Source organism: Pezoporus wallicus, unplaced genomic scaffold (genome assembly GCF_028554395.1).
Source record: "Pezoporus wallicus isolate ANWC-B61680 ecotype Strahan unplaced genomic scaffold, APGP_CSIRO_Pwel_v1 contig_3017, whole genome shotgun sequence".
Taxonomy (NCBI): domain Eukaryota; kingdom Metazoa; phylum Chordata; class Aves; order Psittaciformes; family Psittacidae; genus Pezoporus; species Pezoporus wallicus.
In genome coordinates this window covers 2,849,371-2,870,725 of record NW_026638957.1, presented here as the reverse complement: position 1 = coordinate 2,870,725, position 21,355 = coordinate 2,849,371, and the positions used below count along the sequence as shown (strand labels likewise).

Below are 21,355 nucleotides of genomic sequence, written 5' to 3'. Positions count from 1 at the left end.
TCCACTTTTCCAGAGAGCTTGTCAGGTATTGTGTGTTACGTTCTTAATAGCCGGGTGGGTTCTTCCACACCCGTCTGTTTAGCACTGCCATTGAGTACTTTGATACCAGGTTTTTTCATATCATTCAGTTTCACTCCCTTGGCTGGTGCAGAGCTATGCTTCACATACTTGGTGCTGGGGAAAGGTGAACTGCCTTTATATCTCCTATTTGGCTACTGAGCCTGTCCCTAACCAGGCACAAGGGGTCAGAGGTTACAAAGGTGTCCTAGACCCCACGTGCAGAGGAGACTGAAAGAAGGGAAGGATTTCCTGGCTCATTGCTGCCGCTGACCAGAAGAGCAGGATGAGACAGCTGTTGCACAAGCAAGAATCTGGACCTTAGTATTTCCATTCTCATCTTTGAAACTGGCGAGGTTTTGTTAGCACAAGGCAAATTGATTTGTAACGGCCAGCCTTCTCTTCTGGCCCCCTGAAGCAGCCCACTCCAGCACTTCCTCCTGGAGCAGGAAATGATGCTGTAATCATAAGTTTATATAATATTAGCATAATGCCATATCAATGAGACTTTTGCTGTCTCCTTCCCATTTGGCATTTTGGCAAGAATTTTAAGCTAATCAGAAAATATTTTTATGGCCATGTTCTCCATGACATTAACATAATTTAATAAAAACATTTTGAGTTTTTAGAGGAAAAGGATAATTTTCAAAAAACTGTGCAACTGTAGAGTACATCTGCTTTTTCTCATCCTGTGATCCATACTGACTCACTGGGTTATACTGAACAGAACTCGCAGCTGCTGGACAATGCTAGACCTATAAAGACAGTTCTGACTTTTCAAAACTGTTGACAGCTTTTGAATTATTAGTTGACCTCATCAACAGGAACTGGACACTGACTGGCTAATTCTAGTTGGGAGATTAGATGATAGATCCCATATGTTTAGGCATTTTAGACTACAACTAGGTGTGCTAATCATCCTGTGCAGGCAAAATCTTACACTGAAAGTTGCCAAATTATTATACATAAATGAAGTGGTATTAAACACAAATACAATTGTACTTGGCCAGGAGCTCTGAGTGGAAAAGGCAGGATGGGATAAGTAGGTTATCAAACGTGCTTCAGCAAAGATTCTGTGCTCTTTTCTTGCAGATGAGGAGCCAGGTCTCCTGGCGACAGAAGAGCTCCATGGTGGTTATGAAGCTATTTAGTAACTGGGAAATTTGTACATCAGTGATTAATTTCTGTGTTACACATCTGAGCTGATAACATTATTGTTGTTTCATGGGAAGGTTATGGCAATCTCTTGGAGAAAACTTTGAACTGAACCATGAGTATCTGTGACTGGGTCCCTTAAGCAGCCCTTCTGCTGCTGTGCTTGATTATCTAGTTGCTGTGCCATCCGCAGTGGAGAGGTGTCTCTTAACCCCTAGAGAAGCTGTGTGAGATTGAGAGGAGGAGAACAGAGGTTGCACTGTCCTAGACTTTACTGGTCTTTCATACAAGTTGCGTTGGACAATGAAGTCAGAAGTTTTCGGAGAGATGAGCTTATATTGGCCTGTTGTTTCAAGACTGAAGGCAACTGAGATCCCCAAGAATACTTCCACCAAACCCAGAGCCAGTGTTCTGTCTGTCAGTGAGAGAATAAAGATAAGCAAAGGAATGAAAACAACATTCTAATTCTTAAATATTTACATGTGTCCTTAAGTTTGCTGTGATTTCTGTGGAACTGTGCTGCACTGGTTGAAGAAACCAGAAACACTGGAAGTCTTTGCAGGTTTGGTCACTTACTTCAGCTGGGCAATTCTTTACTAACCTAAACAAAGCGATTTTCTTCTCAATTTCTACATGAGTAGAGCCCACCACTGCTTAAAAAAAAAATTATTAAAGAAATAAAAAGGACATCAATATCCTCAAATGATGCAGCTGACATTAATTTTACTGCAGTGTGGTCATATTTTCATAAGGGTTGCCTTGGAAAAAATACCATGTTCCTAGACAGAACGGAAAATGATGCCAACACTGTAAATTAGGATGGCAAACCAAAAAAAGGAACAAGGCCTTATACCTTATCTTTGTCCTGGATAGAGCTGTCTCCCTTTGAAGCCATGTTAACTGAAGCTGTAGGAAGAGCACACAAATTGTTAACCTTACAAAAGGATACATCACAGCTGTGCGTTTTCTGGGAAGAGTCTTGCTGTTCTGCATCATCAGGTAAAACACATCCCCTTCAGGCTGGGCACCGTTTGCCTTGCTGTTTACCAGTTCTGAGTATTTGTGCCAATGTGAATGTATCGTATGAGGTGATAAAATGTTGAATGTGATAGATACTTCATTTAGTCTGGGTTTTAATCACTGTGAGCTGGCTCAAGGCTGAACACTTTTCCTATATGACTTCAGTGTTGACGCCTTGTCAACAGTGGGTTTTGTGTCTTAAATAGTAATAGTGTAATTATGGGAATGGTTTGTATGGGTATGGGCTTGGATTAAAGGAGATTCTCCAGGTGAAAACAATTACATTCATATTCAATGAAGATGAAAAGGAAAGATACAGCTATGTAAGTAGTAGCAGTAAATGACAGTTGATGGCAAATAAGGAATCTGTAATAGCCTATCCTGTAGGACTGAGACCATGGGAGTAATTTGTGCCAGATTTTTACAGGGTCCTTTTGGGAGAGAATGACAGCTTGCTTTCAGGATTGTGCTTCTACATAACTGTAAGAGAAACTGCTAAAAATTCCTTTTTTATATATTTTTCATCCTGATGAGTTCAACTGCCTATTCCATGGTATCTAAAAGGAAATTTAAGAAATGGAAATTTAAAATCAACCGTTTCGTGCACCCTGCATCTTCTGAGGAAGTCTGAGTGGACTGCTGGTTCACCAGGGATGTTTTTTCCATCATGGACAAATCAAATTACTGGTTTTGTGCTTCATCTGCAAAGCAGATGATATTTCTTCACCTTTTAGGCACTTGCAAAGCTACAACAACAAATGTTTGTCATTTGCTGTGGGATTCTTGAACACACAATTTTCTGATACTTTTCTGGTAAGAACTAAGACTTACTCATATGAATCATGACTCCAGAGAGGCTTTATCTTCTATCAGAGACTATAAGAAATATAAGGCTAGGAAAATGCAGCTTACTGAAAACCGTACTATATATTTGACAATCGTATCCTTTCTGAAGATTTTCATGTGTTCTACCTTCAGGTTATTAACATCCTGCAGCAAGACATCACTTCAGCCTAAAGGTCTATGGAAGAAGTGACATATGAAACCAGATGAAATTAAATTTTACATCTATTCACTCAGAATCCTGATGAGTTATCCACAGGAAGAGGTAGAAGATGGTGAATTTCACAGAGAATGCAACTGAGAAGTGCACTATTAATCATGATATCCACCAGATGTTATCTCCTGTGGTGTACATATTTGTATTTATAGTAGGCTTGCCAGCTAACTGCCTGTCACTCTACTATGGGTATTTACAGATCAAGGCTAAAAATGAATTGGGTATCTACCTTTGCAATTTGACTATCGCAGACCTGCTCTACATATTTTCTTTGCCTTTTTGGCTTCAGTATGTTCTACAGCATGACAATTGGACCTATGATGAGCTGCTGTGCAAGATTTGCGGCATCATCTTGTATGAGAATATCTATATCAGTGTGGGCTTCCTCTGCTGCATCTCCATTGACCGCTATCTCGCAGTAGTGCACCCTTTTCGGTTTCAGCAGTTTCGGACAATAAAGGCTGCTGTGATTGTGAGCATCATTATCTGGACCAAGGAAATCATGACATGCTGCTTTGTCTTTACACACGGGGAGGTCAGTATGGATGCTGATAGCCATGTGGTGTGCTTTGAGCATTACCCCATCAAAGAATGGGAGCATAATGTCAATTACTACCGCTTCTCTGCTGGCTTCCTTTTCCCCTTCTTCCTGCTGGCCTTCTCTTACTGTGGGATTTTACGAGTTGTCCACAAGAGTCCCGGAACTCAAAAGAAAAAGAAAATCCAAATTAAACGCCTGGTTTCAAGCACTGTTTTCATTTTTTTAGTTTGCTTTGGACCATACCACATCCTCCTTGTGGTTCGAAGTTTGCTGGAGAACAGCTGCTCATTTGCTGAGAAAATATTTAATATTTACCATGTTTCCCTCCTGTTGACTACTTTTAACTGTGTTGCTGATCCAGTATTGTACTGTTTTTCCAGTGAAAGCACTTACCAGAACTTTGCCAAGATGCGAGACTCGTGTTTAACATGTTTAGGGTATCTGAAGCCTGAGGCAAAGGAATCCTATCCACTGAACACTTCAGAACCTCCCAACAGGCTACAGCATGAGCAACGGCCAGGGTTATTACAAGTATCATCTGATGGTGCTGAAATCAAGGGCTCCTCCACAACTAACATGGGCAGCCTATAGCAGTCATCAAAAAAGAACATTAATCTAAAATTTGCATCTATGGCCATGTGAGTGTATCCATCTGAGTCATCCATGTACTACAGTGTTACCTCCCAGAGGCTTATTAGAAATGCAGTACAGCAAGGTTGTTTCTGGATATGCCTAGGCCTTGGCAATAGTGAGGAAAGCACGCACTGGGTCAGTTCAGTTCCAATCATGTTTTTGTTGTCCTTGTGGCACCACTCAAAAACTGTTGTTCTGATGACTCCATTGACTGGAATAAGCTAGTACTCATGGTATGTGTTGTTGAATTTGTCTTTAGCTGCTTTCTGTTTGCCCTTGTAGCATCTAGAGAAAATAATTCTCTATAAGCTGTCATTGTATGTTGAGAAGGCTGGAGACAGAACAAATTAAATGTCCCCATATGTACTTTTAAAAAGAAAAAAAAAGTATTTCTATAACTCTGAAATAACTTCTCCTTCAGCTGGTTGTGAGGCCTGCAAAGACTGTGCCAGAAGCAGCCTCCTAAACTCGCCAGTCTAATAATATGAGATGTTCTGGGAGAAGACGCCCCGTATCTGTTGAGTCCTTTAGTCTGTTGGTTGACTGTTGAACCTCATCATAAGGCTCCTATTGACTTCCAAAGTAAGAACTCTTGGCTCCAAGGGGGATAAATAATTTGATCTGTTCACTGGGAGGTTGTTAGTACGTGAGGTGCTTTGAGCTGATGCGCTTTTCTGAGTCACTGTGTTCAAAGACAGATTTAGTTACATCTGAATTCTGCTACACCTAGCTAAGGTTTGATTGTGTCCTTTGCAATTTGTGTGTCTTGTGCAGCATAGACCATGCAGGCAATTAAATAAAAATACAGTTAGGGAAACTGGTAAATGGGTTCTGCTACCACAGATACTATAGCTTGTGGTTTGGTCATTGTTCAATAAATGCAGTATCAGAAATATGATGTATGAATGATCTGTGTTTTCTGGTTTAGACAAACAAAATACAGGAATGAGCAGAGATAATGGCAATTAGTGCATGTTGTGGTCTGTAGCAGTGTTTCTACCACCATCTCCTCTTCAGTTTGTTTGGGGTTTTTTTTCCTGTATTATACTAATGAATCCTGTATGATACTTCTGCTCATCATACCTTCTTGTATCTGTAACTGTTACATGATGAGTATTGCTTTGTCCTTTCACTTCACTGGTTTCAAACCTTTCTTGAAACACTTCCGTCTCTGCAGCCTGGAGCTGATAACTTCCAACAGGACGATCAGGTTTGGGTTGTTTGGTTGTTTGTGAAATGTCAAAAGATTCTCTAGGCAGCCAATCTATTGCTGGTGTCTCAAGTATGTCATTATAAAACAGCTCTGCTTGTCATCAGTTTCTGAAAGGAATATATTCTAATGGTTGTCTAACCTTGAGAGTGTTGAGAGTGCAATATTAGAAGTACTTAAGGGATGTGTTTAATAAAGAATGCTTTTATTATTTTCTTGCTGTATTTGTTAACACTGTGTTTGAAATAACTGTCTCATGTCTTTGGCTTGCAGTTTCTGTTTGTGTGACTGCAAACCTTTTCCTCCCTCTTGCAGAAAGGGTTCATGTCTCCAGTCCCAGGAGGGGATTAGGTCTGCTTAGGTTAACATTTGATTTGTTTAATTATTTTACATTTCTTTATACTCAGACCCCTCACCAAGGTGGATTAATGACCTTATACATGCATGTTTTTTCTTTTCACTATTAGTGCTGTTTAGCTTTACTTTCTTTTAGTCTTTCCTCTAATCTCCTGTGTGTACCAGTGGGGTGGCAAGGCTGGGGCTCCCAGCTATCCTGGTGCTGTGCCACTGTGCTGTTAAGCACTGAGCCAACCACTTGGACTCCCATGACCTTGCAGGCTGTGAGACGCACACGTGGTTTGTTCTAGGATGAAATATTTATTGTCCTGTTTACGCCTTACTTCTTTACAGCTACCCATGTTGTTTAAATTAGACAGCTGGAATGCAGAGCATGCCATAGTACACGGAATTGTCATCTGAGGGATTAAGGTTTATTTGAGTTGGTTCTTTGACGTGATCAGCTTTTGGTCAGCTGCAGCAGCTTAAAATCAGATGGAAACTTGTGTAACAGTCCAATATTTCTGTTCAGTTCTCAACATTTAACCTGCTGACCCACAAGAGGAGCTGCTGCTTTGGTTTTGTTTTCTTATTTTTATGAAGGCAATATTTTCCCTTTTTTTTTCTGTATTGTAACTGTTAGCCTTAGGCTGCAGAGCTGTAGGGAAAAATGTAACTCTCACTCACAGCCTTTCTTTTTACTGCAGCCAGAACCTAATCAATTAAGGGTCCTACTGTGGTTGCTTGAGTTATGCTACACATTGCAATTGGATTAAACACAGCACTTGGGACTGCACAAGAAAGGATTTTTAAAACCTGCATTATAGAAGAAGTGAAATAAATTATTACATTTTATATTTTCTATTTCTTAATAAAATCTGATTGCTAAAACTTGTATTTGAGGGAAAGAAAGAGAAAAAGCTTACTAAATTAATATTTTTTGACAAAAGTTAGTGTTCAGAAAGAATAAGATACATGGTACCTGTTACTGTAACATGTAAGTAAGCTTGTAGCACACAGAAGAAAATCGGCTGCGTCTTTTCCCAGTCAGGCATTTTTAAATGATGCCAATTTCATTCTGTGGGCTCTGTGCAGCAGTGGATAAATGCCATCCTGGGAGTTACTGCCTTTGGCAAGAAGCTCAGGTATTCATAAGAAATATTTTACTTAATAGTTATAGTTTGGAGATTTCTAAAAAAACCTGTTTTCTAATTGTGAAGCTTCAAAGATAGTTTTACTGCAACTTCCTACAAGAAGGCTTTAAGTAAAGTGAATCTTAAAAAAATGACCAATGTATAAAATAAACTTTGGGAGTTTTGGTGAATCTTAATGTCTAGCAGGAAGTCTGGCATTAAGATTTCTTTATCTCATACATGTTCAACTGTTCTAAGTCTTTAAAGGCTGTGTATCCTCAAGGACTTAGAAGATTAATGTTCAAAGTGTGCTAGTGTTTGTGGTATAAACTGGTTTTTCTCATTCTCAAAAAGTTATGTTTGCCTTACATAAGAGAAGAAAAATAAAACTCACCTGCTGGAAAGAAATGTTAGATAAAAGGTGTTGTTCGCTGCTGGAAGTCCACTGTCTTTTGGAAAAGGCAGTGGCTAAACTGAACTGCCATTCTTACTCTGGTAAAGCACAGTGGCTTGATGCTTGCCTTTTGTACAATTATAATCATTTTATATTGCTAAAGCATAGGTGCCTGAGAGGTGCAGTGTCAAATATACCCTGTCCTCCCTGCTGCGAGGGCTGATGACTAGCAAAACTTCAGCCCTGGCACTCATCTGGAATTAAAGTAAAATCACAGCTTTAAATGACAGGAATCGGGCAGAATTCACAATCAGTTGTCATGTACTGGTTCAGCGTTACTAGGCCTCTGAGTTCTGCTTCACCCATTCTTGTCAGGAGCTGAATTTCTATAACTGGAATTCATGTAAATGTTCATTTACATAATTCTATTTAGTATTGAATGCTTTTTTTTAATTTCTAATGATGCTTTAATTTCTAAGCATTATTTTTTAATCACTATGTATTTAATTAATTTATTCTTAACAATAGGATACCTTGAAATGTCTACAACCTTTCGGTATTACCTAGAAAAGGACAAAATATACAAATGGCAAACTACTACCAGGAAGGAGGCAAATGGCACAGCTTAAAACTTCTACAGAAGCCCTGCAAGGCTGGCCTTACTGTTATTACTTCAGGTAAAGCTTCCCTTGCCTTCTCACACTTCCACAAACTACCCACCACCATAAGAAGACAATGTTAGAGGGGCTTCAGGGAGTGTGCAAGGGAGCTGTATTTAACTTTTATTACTGTAACGTTTTCTGGGGGGTTTTTTGGTTTGCACCTTCCCTCTCCACTGCGGCTGTTTTCCCCACCACAAGGTATTTTTAAATCCAAGCTGCTACAAGAGTTACTTCCTGTTGCAGTTGCAAGGTTAGTAAAACAGGAACAGCAATGCAATAATATTTCATTTTAATGAGAAGCTTTCTTTGTAGAAACCAGGTCACCTCTTAGTTTATACTAAGATTTAATATCCATTCTCCATTATAAAATTACAGAAAAGAAAGGTAGACCAAATCATCACGATGATTCACAGAGATGTTGTAAGGGTAACAGTGGTGAAAGGTTGTGTGTAGCCAAGACACCAGAGATGAGAAGTCACCTTTTCATGATCTTGTACACCCTGTGAAAGCCTAGGTTAGAAGGCAAGAACATGGGAGCAACTCTTGACTTAGGGGCAGTCACTGCTGTGCTGTTTCTCGGAGCTTTTCAATCATAAGCGAATGGGTGTTGTAGAAGGGCAGTCCATCCACTTCCATTTCTAGACTGGCAGTTTTTCCACTGCGGACTCCATGCTGCACAAGTGTTTTCAGAAGTTTTTCCTCCTTATAAGCCAAATAAGTATAATATAATTAAAATCCTGAATCAAACAAGAGCATTCATCAAGACTTATTTTAATTCTGAGCACATCCTCCAGATTTGTTTTGACAGCAATTTGCTAGCACCATTTTTTATTTGCCCCAAAGAGTATGTATAGCATTTGGAACTCGAGGAGTGTAAAAAGGCTTATATTCTTGACTACTATTTAAGTAATGAATTATATTGTTCTCCAGACTCCCTCAAATGACATGTTAGTGTCAGTTCAGAAACAGGAATCCTTTTTTGCCTGGCTTCAAGTTCCTACATTGCACAAATCAGAACTGGAGGAACTTCCACCAAAGCATCTCAAAAAACTACCTATAGTTTCCCCAGCGTAGCAGCTGGCAGCATCTTTAAAGAAAAAGAGGAGAAGGAAAGGGGATGCATCGGGGAAAAAAAGGTGGAGAGAGTACTTGAATGGACGGCACAAACGCTTTTCTTTCCTGCTACTTCTGTGATCTCTGCATGCCCTTTTCTCTTTGTCCTTTTTTTTTCTATTGATTTTATCAGTTCTTGTTGCTTAGGAAAGGGATGGCGAGGAAAAGAAACCTTGAAATTGTGCTTCCTTGTGATTGTCTGAAATAGCAAATACTTTATTTAGAATTGCAACTTAATTTCATGTTTGTAACAGTTATTTTCTTGCTTAACAGTAATGTAAGCAGATAACAAAGCATGTTTCAAGTTGAGCTGTTCAAGTACACCGCAGGAACAGACCCATTTGTGAGCCAGGGTCCACTGAGCATTGAGAGATGAAAAGATGGGATAAAATCAGCTCTGAAAAAAAAACCCTACTGTTTCTATGAACAGTGAAAATAGAAGACCAGGTTTCAGATGAAAGAATTTCTAACATAAAATGCTGTGCTTTTTATTTGACATGAAATGTACATAGTAAAACTCTTTTCTACTGTCTTAGCATTTACTACAAAGAGATTTCTCTAATTCTGTTAATAACACTCTAAGAAAAATAAAAAGCCTACTCCCATCCTAGCTTCCCCCTGCCTCAATATCCTGTGGTAATTTACAGAAGATATCAAAACAGTCATGTACCTCCATCTTTCTCCCTTCCTGTGCTAGGAATGCCTTTACCGGTCTTTGGTGCACTGTTCTGTTTCCATTTGTGCAAGACCCTTCTTCGACAGAAATTCCTACTGGAACAGCCCTACCAGTGACCTTGACAAGCAGTTTTATAGGTTTAAATACTTCTTGTTTCATACTCCTATATAACAACCTCTAGCAAAGTCCTGGACATAAATTACCGATGAAGGGCTTTTAAAGTTAAACTGTCCAATATTCTCGTGTTGAATGTTATCTTTTTTTTCCTTTTTATTTTATCTTTTTCCCTAGGAAGACTTCTAAACCATAAAGAATACAACTTTAGATCTGAATTTAGATACAATATGGCTGTATTTTACATAATGCAGTATATGGAAAAAATGCAACCATTTCTGAAAGGATTAAAGCACACCTTGCATGGCCAATGAGCTGAGAAACTAGTATAATTTGGTAATTGCTTTCTGAATGCACTTTATCACAGTATCACACAGTATCACAGTATGTTAGAGATTGGAAGGGACCTCAAAAGATCATCTAGTCCAATCCCCCTGCCGGAGCAGGAACACCTAGATAATGTTACACAGGAATGTGTCCAGGCGGGTTTTGAATGTCTCCAGGGAAGGAGACTCCACAACCTCCCTGGGCAGCCTGTTCCAGTGTTCCGTCACCCTCACTGAGAAGAAGTTTCTTCTCAAGTTTAAGTGGAACCTCTTGTGTTCCAGTTTGTACCCATTACCCCTTGTCCTATCATTGTTTGCCACTGAGTAGAGCCTGGCTCCATCCTCGTGACACTCCCCCTTTATATATTTATATACACTTATAAGGTCACCCCTCAGTCTCCTCTTCTCTAAACTATAGAGACCCAGCTCCCTCAGTCTTTCCTCATAAGGGAGATGCTCCACTCCCTTAATCATCTTCGTTGCCCTGCGCTGGACTCTCTCCAGCAGGTCCCTGTCCTTCTTGAACTGAGGGGCCCAGAACTGGACACAATATTCCAGATGGGGTCTCACCAGGGCAGAGTAGAGGGGAAGGAGGACCTCTCTCGACCTACTAACCACCCCCTTCTAATACACCCGAGGATGCCATTGGCCTTCTTGGCCACAAGGGCACAGTGTTGGTTCATGGTCATCCTGTCGTCCACTAGGACCCCCAGGTCCCTCTCCCCTACACTGCTCTCTAACAGGTCTTTTCCCAGCCTATACTGGAACCTGGGCTTGTTCCTGCCCAGATGCAGGACTCTACACTTTCCCTTGTTATATTTCATCAAGTTATTCCCTGCCCAACTCTCCAGCCTGTCCAGGTCTGGCTGGATGGCAGCACAGCCTTCTGGCATGTCAGCCACTCCTCCCAGCTTAGTGTCATCAGCAAACTTGCTGATAGTACACTCAATCCCCTCATCTGAATCGTTGATGAATATATTAAATAATACTGGTCCCAGTACTGACCCTTGAGGCACTCCACTAGTTACAGGCCTCCAACTAGACTCCGCCCCATAGACTACAACTCTCTGGCTTCTCTCCTTCAGCCAGTCCACCTCACTACCTGATCATCCAGACCACACTTCCTCAATTTAGCTGTGAGGATGCTGTGGGAGACTGTGTCAAATGCTTTGCTGAAGTCAAGGTAGACCACATCCACCGCTCTGCCATCATCCGTCCACCGTGTTATTTCCTCATAAAAGGCTAAGAGATTGGTCAAGCAGGATTTCCCCTTGGTGAAGCCATGTTGACTGCCCCTCATAACCCTCTTATCCTTGATATGCCTTAAGATGGCACCAAGGATAAGGTGTTCCATCACTTTCCCAGGGATGGAGGTGAGGCTGACCGCTCTATAGTTACCCGGGTCCTCCTCCTTCTTGCCCTTTTTGAAGACTGGAGTGACATTTGCTTTCCTCCAGTCCTCAGGCACCTCTCCCGTTTCCCAAGACTTGGTAAAGATGATGGAGAGTGGTCTAGCAATGACTTCCGCCAGTTCCCTCAGCACCCGCGGGTGCATCCCATCTGGACCCATGGATTTATGAATGTCCAGATTGCTCAACTGGTCTCTAACCCATTCCTCATCGACTAAGGCAAACCGCTCCGTCGACCTGACTTCATCTAAGGTCTCAGGGGTACAGGGCTCTTCAGGACTGCCTGCAGCAGAGTAGACAGAGACAAAGAAGGCATTCAGTAACTCTGCCATCTCTGTATCTTCTGTCACCAGGGCACCCATCCTGTTCATCAGTGGGCCTACATTGCCTCTGGTGTTAGTTTTATCTGCCATGTATTTGAAAAAGCTCTTTTTGCTGTCCTTGACCCTTCTCGCCAGGTTTAATTCTAAGGAGGCCTTAGTCATCCTAGCTGCCTTCCTACATCCTCTAGCAGCAGCCTTATATTCCTCCCAAGTGGCCAGCCCCTCCTTCCATGACCTGTAAACTCTCCTCTTCCACTTGAGCATACCCAGCAATTCCCTATTTAGCCACGCAGGTCTCCTGGCCCTCTTCCTTGACTTCCTACGTGTTGGGATGCTCCGATCTTCAGCTCGGAAAAAGCAATCCTTGAATGCCAACCAACTATCTTGGCCCCCTTTAGCTTCAAACAGCCTTGCCCATGGGATTTCCCCTAGCAATTGCTTGAAAAGGCCAAAGTTTGCCCTGCTAAAGTCCAGGGTTGCAATTCTACTTGCTATTCTACTGGTCCTACCACACAAGATCCTGATTTATAAAGATTTGTCTTATATTTATGGGTAATGCATCCTAGTTCTTAGCTCCAACAAAGTTAAATAAAGCTCTGGTCTTCTACTAAAGAGAAAAATACACAGTTACATGGTGTCAGTCTTGACATCATGCAACAATACAGCAATGATACAGTTATTGAGAAAATGATCTGGATACACTGGTTGCATAAAAGTGCTACTTTATAATTTATAAAGTTTTAAATATACTTCATCTGCTGTGATATGAATGATCATATATATGAATGCAAATGTAAGCACCTGCTATTTCTGCATGAGAGAGGTTTTTCTTAGCACTATTTATATGCAAAATGGCAAATTAAATCTCTTATGTCACAGAAGACACACCTGAATGGGATATGCAAAATATCATTTCTAATTTTGTTTCACCTACATATCTACATATTCGAGCACTCTGTTCTGCTTACATGCTTATGTGGGGAAACAAGGTTTGCTTGCTTGCTTGCTTGCTTGCTTAATAACCTAACTATGCCTGATAAACCATATTATATCATCAAATGCTATTGTTTCCATTTGTGAGGAACATACACAATTTACAGTACACTTTTTTAGCTGTAAAGTGCTGCAATTTTCTCACCATTCTCTCTAGTAAGTAACTATGTTAGGAGTGGGTAACTAGAAATATAAATAAATAGAAAAATTGTTAGTTTGCAATTTATGCAAGGAAAAAACTCCCTTGTGAATGAGAAAACTAATAAAAATACTAAAATAAATGTCATCTTTATATATTGCTCATTTATAAAGAAATTCATATTCTTATAGGTCATAATTTCAAAATAAATACTATACAGTTTAGTTATTAGCATTAATAAATATTCAGTAAAAGAACAGCTGCCTGATACATTAACCTGCTTGGGAGATGCAAGGAAATGAAGAGTTGACTGTAGAACGTTTAGCATTAATTACATTGGTATATGTATGAATTAATATATTTCCCTACAGTAATTTTAGTATAAAAGTACCACAAACATCTGAAACCACATAACTATGCTTCAACTCCACAACTGAAAGGTAAGTAAAGATTGTTTAGATCAAATTGCTTCTTGCTCCTTGAGTTCTCAACAAGGAACTAATGCTTTGCAGTACCCTTTGTTAAAATACACATAAAGACCAATGCACACAGTTAGAACAACCTCAGCATTCTGTTCAATGGCAATGGGGAGCTCCACAGTTCTGGGCTTTGTTGCATTGTGATCCTGACACTGCTTGAGCATGAGGCTGCAGAGAAATAACCTTAACATTTCAGGGGAAGTATTCATTTAGCAAGTATGATCTCTAGTTTTCACAGAAGGAATGCTGATTTTGGAAGAAAAATAAAAGATTATAAGAAAGCTGTCTGGTGCTTAAGCACTCCTTCAAATGTCTTCTTTCCAATTACAGACAGATACAAAGACCAAGGTGAGTGCGTGTGGTGGTGCGCTTTATCTTCCTAGGGTAATCATTAGAGCATTAAAAGAAACTGGATTGGGCAGGAAGTAGCCATATAAACATAAATGGTTTGAATTTTTTTATCCTAATGGAGTATGTGAACACTAATGAGTTCAATCTTCTGCACTGTTTACTCTTGTATGATTTATAATTAAGGATCTCATATTCTGTTGTCAGACATTTTGTAGTTTTGTCTCCACCACAAAATGGTTTCCATTAATTTTATCTCAATAGATTTTACTATTGCACTTTCAATAGCCCATTCCTTTATTATTATCAATACTTCCAGCTGTGTAGCTTAGTAAAACAAAAGCAAGAAGGCTTTCCTTTACAGAACATCACATTTAATTACAGTATCTTATTACCAGGAATTTTTATCATAGTAGTTTTTAGGGTACATTAATTTAAATGGCAAAACCAGTAGATGTAACTGGAAAAAGACACTGAAAAGTGATTTACCTGTTTATGGAAAAGATTGCACAGAAAGGTGCCATATGCTTTGTTAAGTCAAAGGGTAAGGGGCTTATATGGCTATGCTGAATGTTGGGATTGGTTTCAGTTTTATGACCTTTGGATGAAAATTCAAAATAGTAATAATTAAAAAAGTAAGACCTACTCTGAAATACTTTAAGGTGCTTTGTTGTAATTTCACACAGAACATACTCTCATCTCAGGAGAAATACTGCACTGTTGTGGGCAACATCTATGGTAAACAGATTACATTTTGCTTAGTATTCTTGGAGGTCACAAACTTAATGGTTTTGTCCTAGTCTCTATAGAGGTACTCTGCCAATAAAAGTGAAGTTTGAAGTTCCTAAGTTATTATAAATATGGTGGAACAAACGTTATTTGATTGTTGAGTGTGTGCACTTGTATATATATTTTAAACATTCCCAAGTTAAAAATGGAGCCACATGCTTAGCAGGATGAACACAGATCACAGTCATTTCTCACCCCTCTCAGTTATTTTACTTTTTCTCAGTCTTGAAACCGTTGCATTCCCAGAATATCATGCTGTTCCAAGCTGTGTTAGTCAAAACACATTTAAAAATACTCGTGCAAATCTTCCTCCAACTTTAGTTGAGAAACATTCAAAACTAATTATAGAAAGTTTCCAAGATGATAACTAGAAAAGGTGGAAAGATCCAGAAGGACAGGTGCAAAGATCAGAAGTATGAATTGGCTTCTGTATTAGAACTATGACTTCTGACTTTGGAAGAGAGGCAGCTACAGATTTATAAATCATGAATGAGCCTAAGTAAGTGAACTGGGAATTTTAGTCACTGTATTGCAATACAGGGTTTTCTTGTACTGCCCATAAAACTGTAGCACTGTGTTTGCTTGAAGGCACAGCACATAGCGTTCATTTTTGAAGATTTTTATGTTAAATCTTTCTTGAATCCTTTGAGGAATATTCTAAGTACAGTGTGGCTGCTTGTTCACCAGGGATTCCTAAAATACACCTAAAGACCATCTGAAAGTAAGCTGTTGAACTGGACTAGGCAGGATTTAACAACTGGTAGCCAATTCCATCTACATGTCATAAGCAAGTCACAACTCCTTGGCCCTCCAGAATTACCTTGGTAACTGATGGAAGTGCCGATAGCCAGACCGTCTTGTTCGATAGCCGTGGAAACCCAACAGCTTTCCTCAGGTAGCGGTCATGTACCTCACAAGTGCTGAGGATATACAGAGCACAAGCAATGGCATAGCCTCCCCAGTTAGAGACCCCTGCAAAAGAACATCACCATGAAACCAAATTGTGAAAAACCCCGTGACAGTTATTGCAGATACCTGACCTGAATAAGGCGCTAGGCATGTACAACCGAATCTCATGGAGCGACAGTGAAATGGCACACGGTTATGAACTAAATGTTGACATGAATTGGGAACATTTCAGAAATACGTAGTTGCATAACATATTAAAATGTTTTCAGTAGTATTTCAGATTGAATTTCTGTAAGTTCCCATCTAGCTTAGTTTGTTGTTTTGTCTTTCCAACAAAGTAAAAACTCAAATGGGCATGGACTATAACACAGTTCCATTTGGCTTAATGTGAAGCCCATGAACTGTGAGGTCATGTGCTACAGCCTGGTGTCTTTTGCTTTTAAACACAGAGAGGTAGAAGGTTTTGATAAAGTATCTTAAACCAGTGTCTTTGGCATAAGTATCATATACAAGAAGACATTCTAACATAGTTAATACCCACAGTTTTTCTGTGTGCTGTTATCAAATTAGTCTACGCAATCTTTGACACCTTCTTTGTCAAGACTGTACTGGAGATCGTTAGACCTGAAACCTGATGTAAGAAGTTATCTCTGCTGCCTGCTAACCTTTTCCAGAGATGCAAGAATTCTTGTGAAATTTGGTTTAGTGCATTTAGTTTTCTGTGCTTAAACATGTCCAAGCTCTCACTTCCCTTTGAAAGACCTGGGTGTGACAGTTACTTTCAAAGTAAAAACCATCAGAATTGCCAAAACAGCCACCATAGATAAGAGCAATATGACTGACTTAGGGTCAGAGCCACAGAAGCTCATCAATTATACTGAAAATTCCTATGTGCATACACATTTTAATTCCCTGCAGTCCTCCTTGTTGTTTTATTTCAGGTGTGACTTTTTCAAGAATATTCAGGATTTGCCCAGATATTTCCAATTAAATTCACTTTCTTCAGGGAACATCTTCAATTTCAGTTAGTCCTCCTGGAGCTGTAGTTGCTTCAGAAGATTGACATAACATGGAGACAGATTTGTTTGCCAGGGATGACTTGGTTACACAAAGAAAAGGCCAATACAAGTTAGTTGGAAAGACAGATGTCAGTTCTATTCTCAAACATTAGCAAATCTCCCATTCCCCCCAAAAGATCACTTACCAGCTACAATAGTAAAATCAGCTTCAACATCACAAGCTATAACATCTCCATTTTTTATGTGCTTCTTTACAGCATCTTTTATTTTGCCCATCCCTAATTCATTTCCTCCATCTCCAACACCTTTATTAAAAGAGAAGACCAAATGAGTATGAACCCAGCATAAATAACAATCCACACAGAAAGCACCCAGTGTCTCCCGCAGAGCTGCTGTGGCAGTTTGTAGCTTGTTTTATCCTTTTTCAACAAAAGTGTCTAAAACCAGAAGAGTGAATGAAATGGCTGAAGGCACAATACCTATCACATGCAAACCTGTAAGTATATAAATGAGATGTATGCTGCACTCGTGCATGCAAAAGAAATCAAAATTATCAACTGTTCATGAACTGCAGGCAGAATTAAGACAGTAAACTTTATCTCTGGAAGGCCTTAAATGAGAGTTCTATATAATGCATTATCAGAAGGACATTAGACAATTAGAAAATAAATCTAAAATTAACCTGAGAAGTTAGCCTGCTCTTCTACAATAAAGCAAGCATGGGAAACTTCAGCTTGTTACAAGCTTTAATTAAAAAAAAAAAAAAAAAGAGTAAAAGTGGCAATTATTGCAGAAAGATAAGCAAAAATATACATAAGAACTTCGGCAGAAGTAGAACTTTGTGCCCTGGCAATCTCTTCTACACCAATCACTATCATTGTGTCAGAGAGTACAAAGACCCAACCCTGTGTACTATTACTGCTTTCATTTTTCCTAGTAATTTATGAAAAAAAAATTACTAGGTGGTTCTTTCGGTTTGTTTGTTGGAGGGTTTTTTTAAGTGTTTTATATTCAGGGTGTGGGAACTTGATTTTTGTTGGTTGAGTAAAAACACGATGTATAAAAAGAACAACTCAAAACATCCACTTAAATGGCAATTAATGTTTCTCTTTCACCTCTTAGGATAAATGGCATCTTCTCAAGTTTGAAGAATTTACAGAAAAACCCTGGTTAATGTCTGTGAAACAGAACAGTGAAGAGCTCCAAGTCCTCCCTGCAACGTATTTGAATTTGAAATGTGACTGGGCTCTAATGCATAGCATGTGTTACAGGAGAGAAATTGCAGTATTTGTAATTTACACTTCAAGCCCTGAAAATGATAAATTTAACATGCATAAATATCTCACATAAGTCTGTAGCAAATTCCTTCTTTAAGTGAAATTCAAAGTTATTTCTTAGCAGCATTTTTTATTTAAATCCTTAATTCTGTATAGTTAAGGGAAGCATAACTGAGTGACACATCACTAACATGAAAGGATTTGCCATGGAACAGCTAATTTTTTTTCTTTTCTGTTCACTTTTGGTGTTGGAATTTCTAAAATCTGTTTGCTGGTAGTACTTTTCAAATAGGTAATGACATAATCATGTACCTCGTATATACATATGGTAGTTACTGCTGTACTGCAGTGCGGGTTTTGAATGAACCCACATATTCTAATTTTCCTCATATTCAAAATCCAAAATTTTGCTCTTAGTATTCTTTTAAAAGGCTCAAATGAACTACTGTCCTTTGAAGATTATCAACAGTTTAACTCAAAAATACTAATCCACTGCTCAGGGTTTTTTTTGTATTAGCCTTGCTTTGTTTTTTCTTGTCTTTGTGGAAGTCCTGTCACCAGGATGGTTATGCAGTTGGTAGAGCTACTGCTATAGATGTATCCCATTAGCATTACACTGGGAGGAAAGGAACACCACACCAAATATCTTCCTGTACCATTTGTCTTCTTATTCTTCTACACATTGGCAGAGGACTATGTTCTACTGCAGATTTCCAGAGTGAGATTCACCTGACAAAATATAGCCATCTCTACGTATGAGCCAGTCACTTAGACTTCTTTTAAAGTCAGCAGAGAGAAACAGACCCTTCAAACATTCGGTTCATCTCACCCCAAGGCAAATATCTTAAATATAGATGGCTGAAAATAGACAAGATGAACCCTCTTCTCCTAAAGGCCTGAGCGCTTTCCAGGAAGAGGAAAAATAGTTCTGTCTATCTTCCACACAAGTTTTCATGACTACATTGGTTTCTGAAACTACATTCATGAAAAATCCAGGAAATGTCAGTCTTCTGTGCTAAAAATCATTTGTATGAAAGAGAAACGTGTAACTGCTTTTTTTTCCATGCAGTACTTTGGAAAGCTTTTCATTAGCTCCTATATAAATAGCATATAGCTATGTCAGTTGTGTGACAGCTGAACAAAATAGCATGTGGTTTCGGTGACATCTCCTAATCTTTTATTCCAGTCTTTTGTGGAAAATGAGTCTTCCCAACCTCAGCCTTTCATGCCTTATTTTGTACATGCCTGAAGGTTGCTGCTTACTATGGCTTTTCATATCGGTACCCATACAATTGTGGGCATTGTTCATGATTTGTCTGTGGTCAGACTCCTAGATCAGATGCTTTTTTTAAACACAGGTACTGTTTTAAATCCAAAACTTGGCAGCAATTAATCAGCATCAACCTTCTAATATTTCTCTCTCCACCTACTAACATAGCATGTCTTGCCACTGAGCACACTATATAAAGACTTTTGTAGGCTTTAAACTTCATCTTTTTAGTATCCTCTTCCAGTATCTAAACTTATCTAAGTACTCTGCCCTAATGCTGTACAGTATTTGCATTTTATTTTGGATCTAGACATACGCCTTCAAATTCCTATTGACCATGAAGAAAGTCAAAGGTAGCCTGATATCATAATTAGTAGCAATACATTAACTTTAGTAATGAGAGACAAGATGCAAAGGCCACAGCCCAGACTGATGGCTTGTAAAGGTAGGCTTTGGAGGAATACCTTGAAAAAATTCAATAGCCATCCCAAAAATTGTAATCAAATTTAAAAACAGACACAAAAAGTTAGTGTGATAGGCAAATAAGAAATGTTAACTGGGTAACAGACAATCCAAGAAACAACTACATTATTTTTCTATAGACAGTCAATTAGCTCTCCAGCACAGAAATACGTACACGTATTTCATGGGAGATCAGAGCAGATACTTTCATTATCTTTTGAAGACTATGACATGTTAAATCATTTTCTATGCAGACATCTCTAGAGAAAATTCACAGCGGTGGGACACACTGAATCTAGATAACTGCTTCTTCTCTTATTATTCAAAGGCTGGTGGTATTTTTAATTAATGACACTTCTTAGTATATTTGAATATTCAGAGAATGTTTAAAACAAACTAAATTCTGATGAACAGATTCAAATTCCCAACCTGCATAACACTCAAAACGTTGCGAAATCAATAATATACTTTGACCTGCTCTGGGATATTTTAAAAGGTTAAGGTATTATTAAAGGAATTAGGATGTGATGTCATATATGTGATGCAGAAATCCTTGTATCAACCATCTAAAATCGGGGACAAGAACTGAAATTAAATGCAGCTGATAACACCCTGAGGCTTTTTTCTAAACATCTTTATGAAAGAGTTTTTTGTATCCTTATTCAGTCAATCTTCACCTTGTTTGCTGAGATGGCCAATAGTGTGCCATCTAAAGTGCTACTTTTGAAATGCTGAAAGTTACTCACTGGGAATAGGAAAAAAATTGAATTAAATCTAAATAAAATAGATTGCCAGTTTTAAGGTAATAAAAAAACCCCAACAACCAAACAAAAACAGTGAACTCTTCTGTGGTACAGCTTTTAGATTATTCCAAACCAGTGAAAGCAGACTATGCATTATCTCTGCAGGAGCCCCTGCTTGAAAAACACCAAAACTGAGAAGTCAAAGTACCCGTGCTTTTGGTAATGCTTAAGAGTGAGTCCACAGCACTACAAGAAGAATAAAAGCCAGATCAGCAGACATGTTCTTTCGTGACTGAAATCAGCCTGGCATGGGTACTTAGCTCTAATTTTGTGATCCTTCTAATTTTGTTTCTAGTATTTATATAGATTATGTATCTCCCAGCAGCGCAGCAGGAAACGTTTGATTGTACAAAAACATTGTACAAAACTTCATCTATATACCTTGATCAAAACCGGATACAGGTAAGTTTTCAGGAAAAAAAGGACTATTGACAAAAAAGAGGAGCACCATGTCGACAAAAGCATTCTTATTAGACATATTAGTCAATGCTAATGTAGTTTTGGCAAGAAAGACAATGTAAAGATTATTACTGTATACATACATTTTATTAGAGAAGGCACTATCATACTAGATGCAGATATGAAATCCATGCTTAAGAGAATGCTAAAGGCAAAATAAATCAGATTCTATCCAGACTGCTGTTTCAACACAGGTATAACAATCATAAAAATAACTATAATATTTTAATATGTAGTGTTTCAATT

At 38.8% G+C, this 21,355-nt stretch overlaps 2 protein-coding genes across 5 annotated transcripts in view; one reads left to right on the top strand and one right to left on the bottom strand.

The window, feature by feature from the left end:
- Positions 1-3,265: 3,265 nt before the first annotated feature.
- Positions 3,266-4,700, top strand: GPR68 (G protein-coupled receptor 68). The gene has a single exon (XM_057413340.1). It carries the CDS (start codon positions 3,348-3,350, stop codon positions 4,422-4,424), a length of 1,077 nt encoding a protein of 358 aa, XP_057269323.1. The 5' UTR covers positions 3,266-3,347; the 3' UTR covers positions 4,425-4,700.
- A 4,055-nt stretch (positions 4,701-8,755) lies between these two features.
- Positions 8,756-21,355, bottom strand: part of DGLUCY (D-glutamate cyclase) — a 184,154-nt gene continuing 171,554 nt past the window's right edge. For all 4 annotated transcript variants that reach the window (XM_057413385.1, XM_057413383.1, XM_057413384.1 and 1 more), the window contains exons 11-13: positions 17,024-17,143; positions 15,731-15,882; positions 8,756-8,903 (exon numbers count right to left, since the gene is read on the bottom strand). In XM_057413385.1, the coding sequence (XP_057269368.1) occupies positions 8,760-8,903; positions 15,731-15,882; positions 17,024-17,143 (416 nt within the window). In that variant the 3' untranslated portion in view covers positions 8,756-8,759. The remainder of the gene's footprint in view (positions 8,904-15,730; positions 15,883-17,023; positions 17,144-21,355) is intronic.

Coding starts and splice junctions, on each gene's coding strand:
- GPR68 (XM_057413340.1), top strand. CDS start 3,348: ATGGTGAATTTCACAGAGAATGCAACTGAGAAGTGCACTATTAATCAT.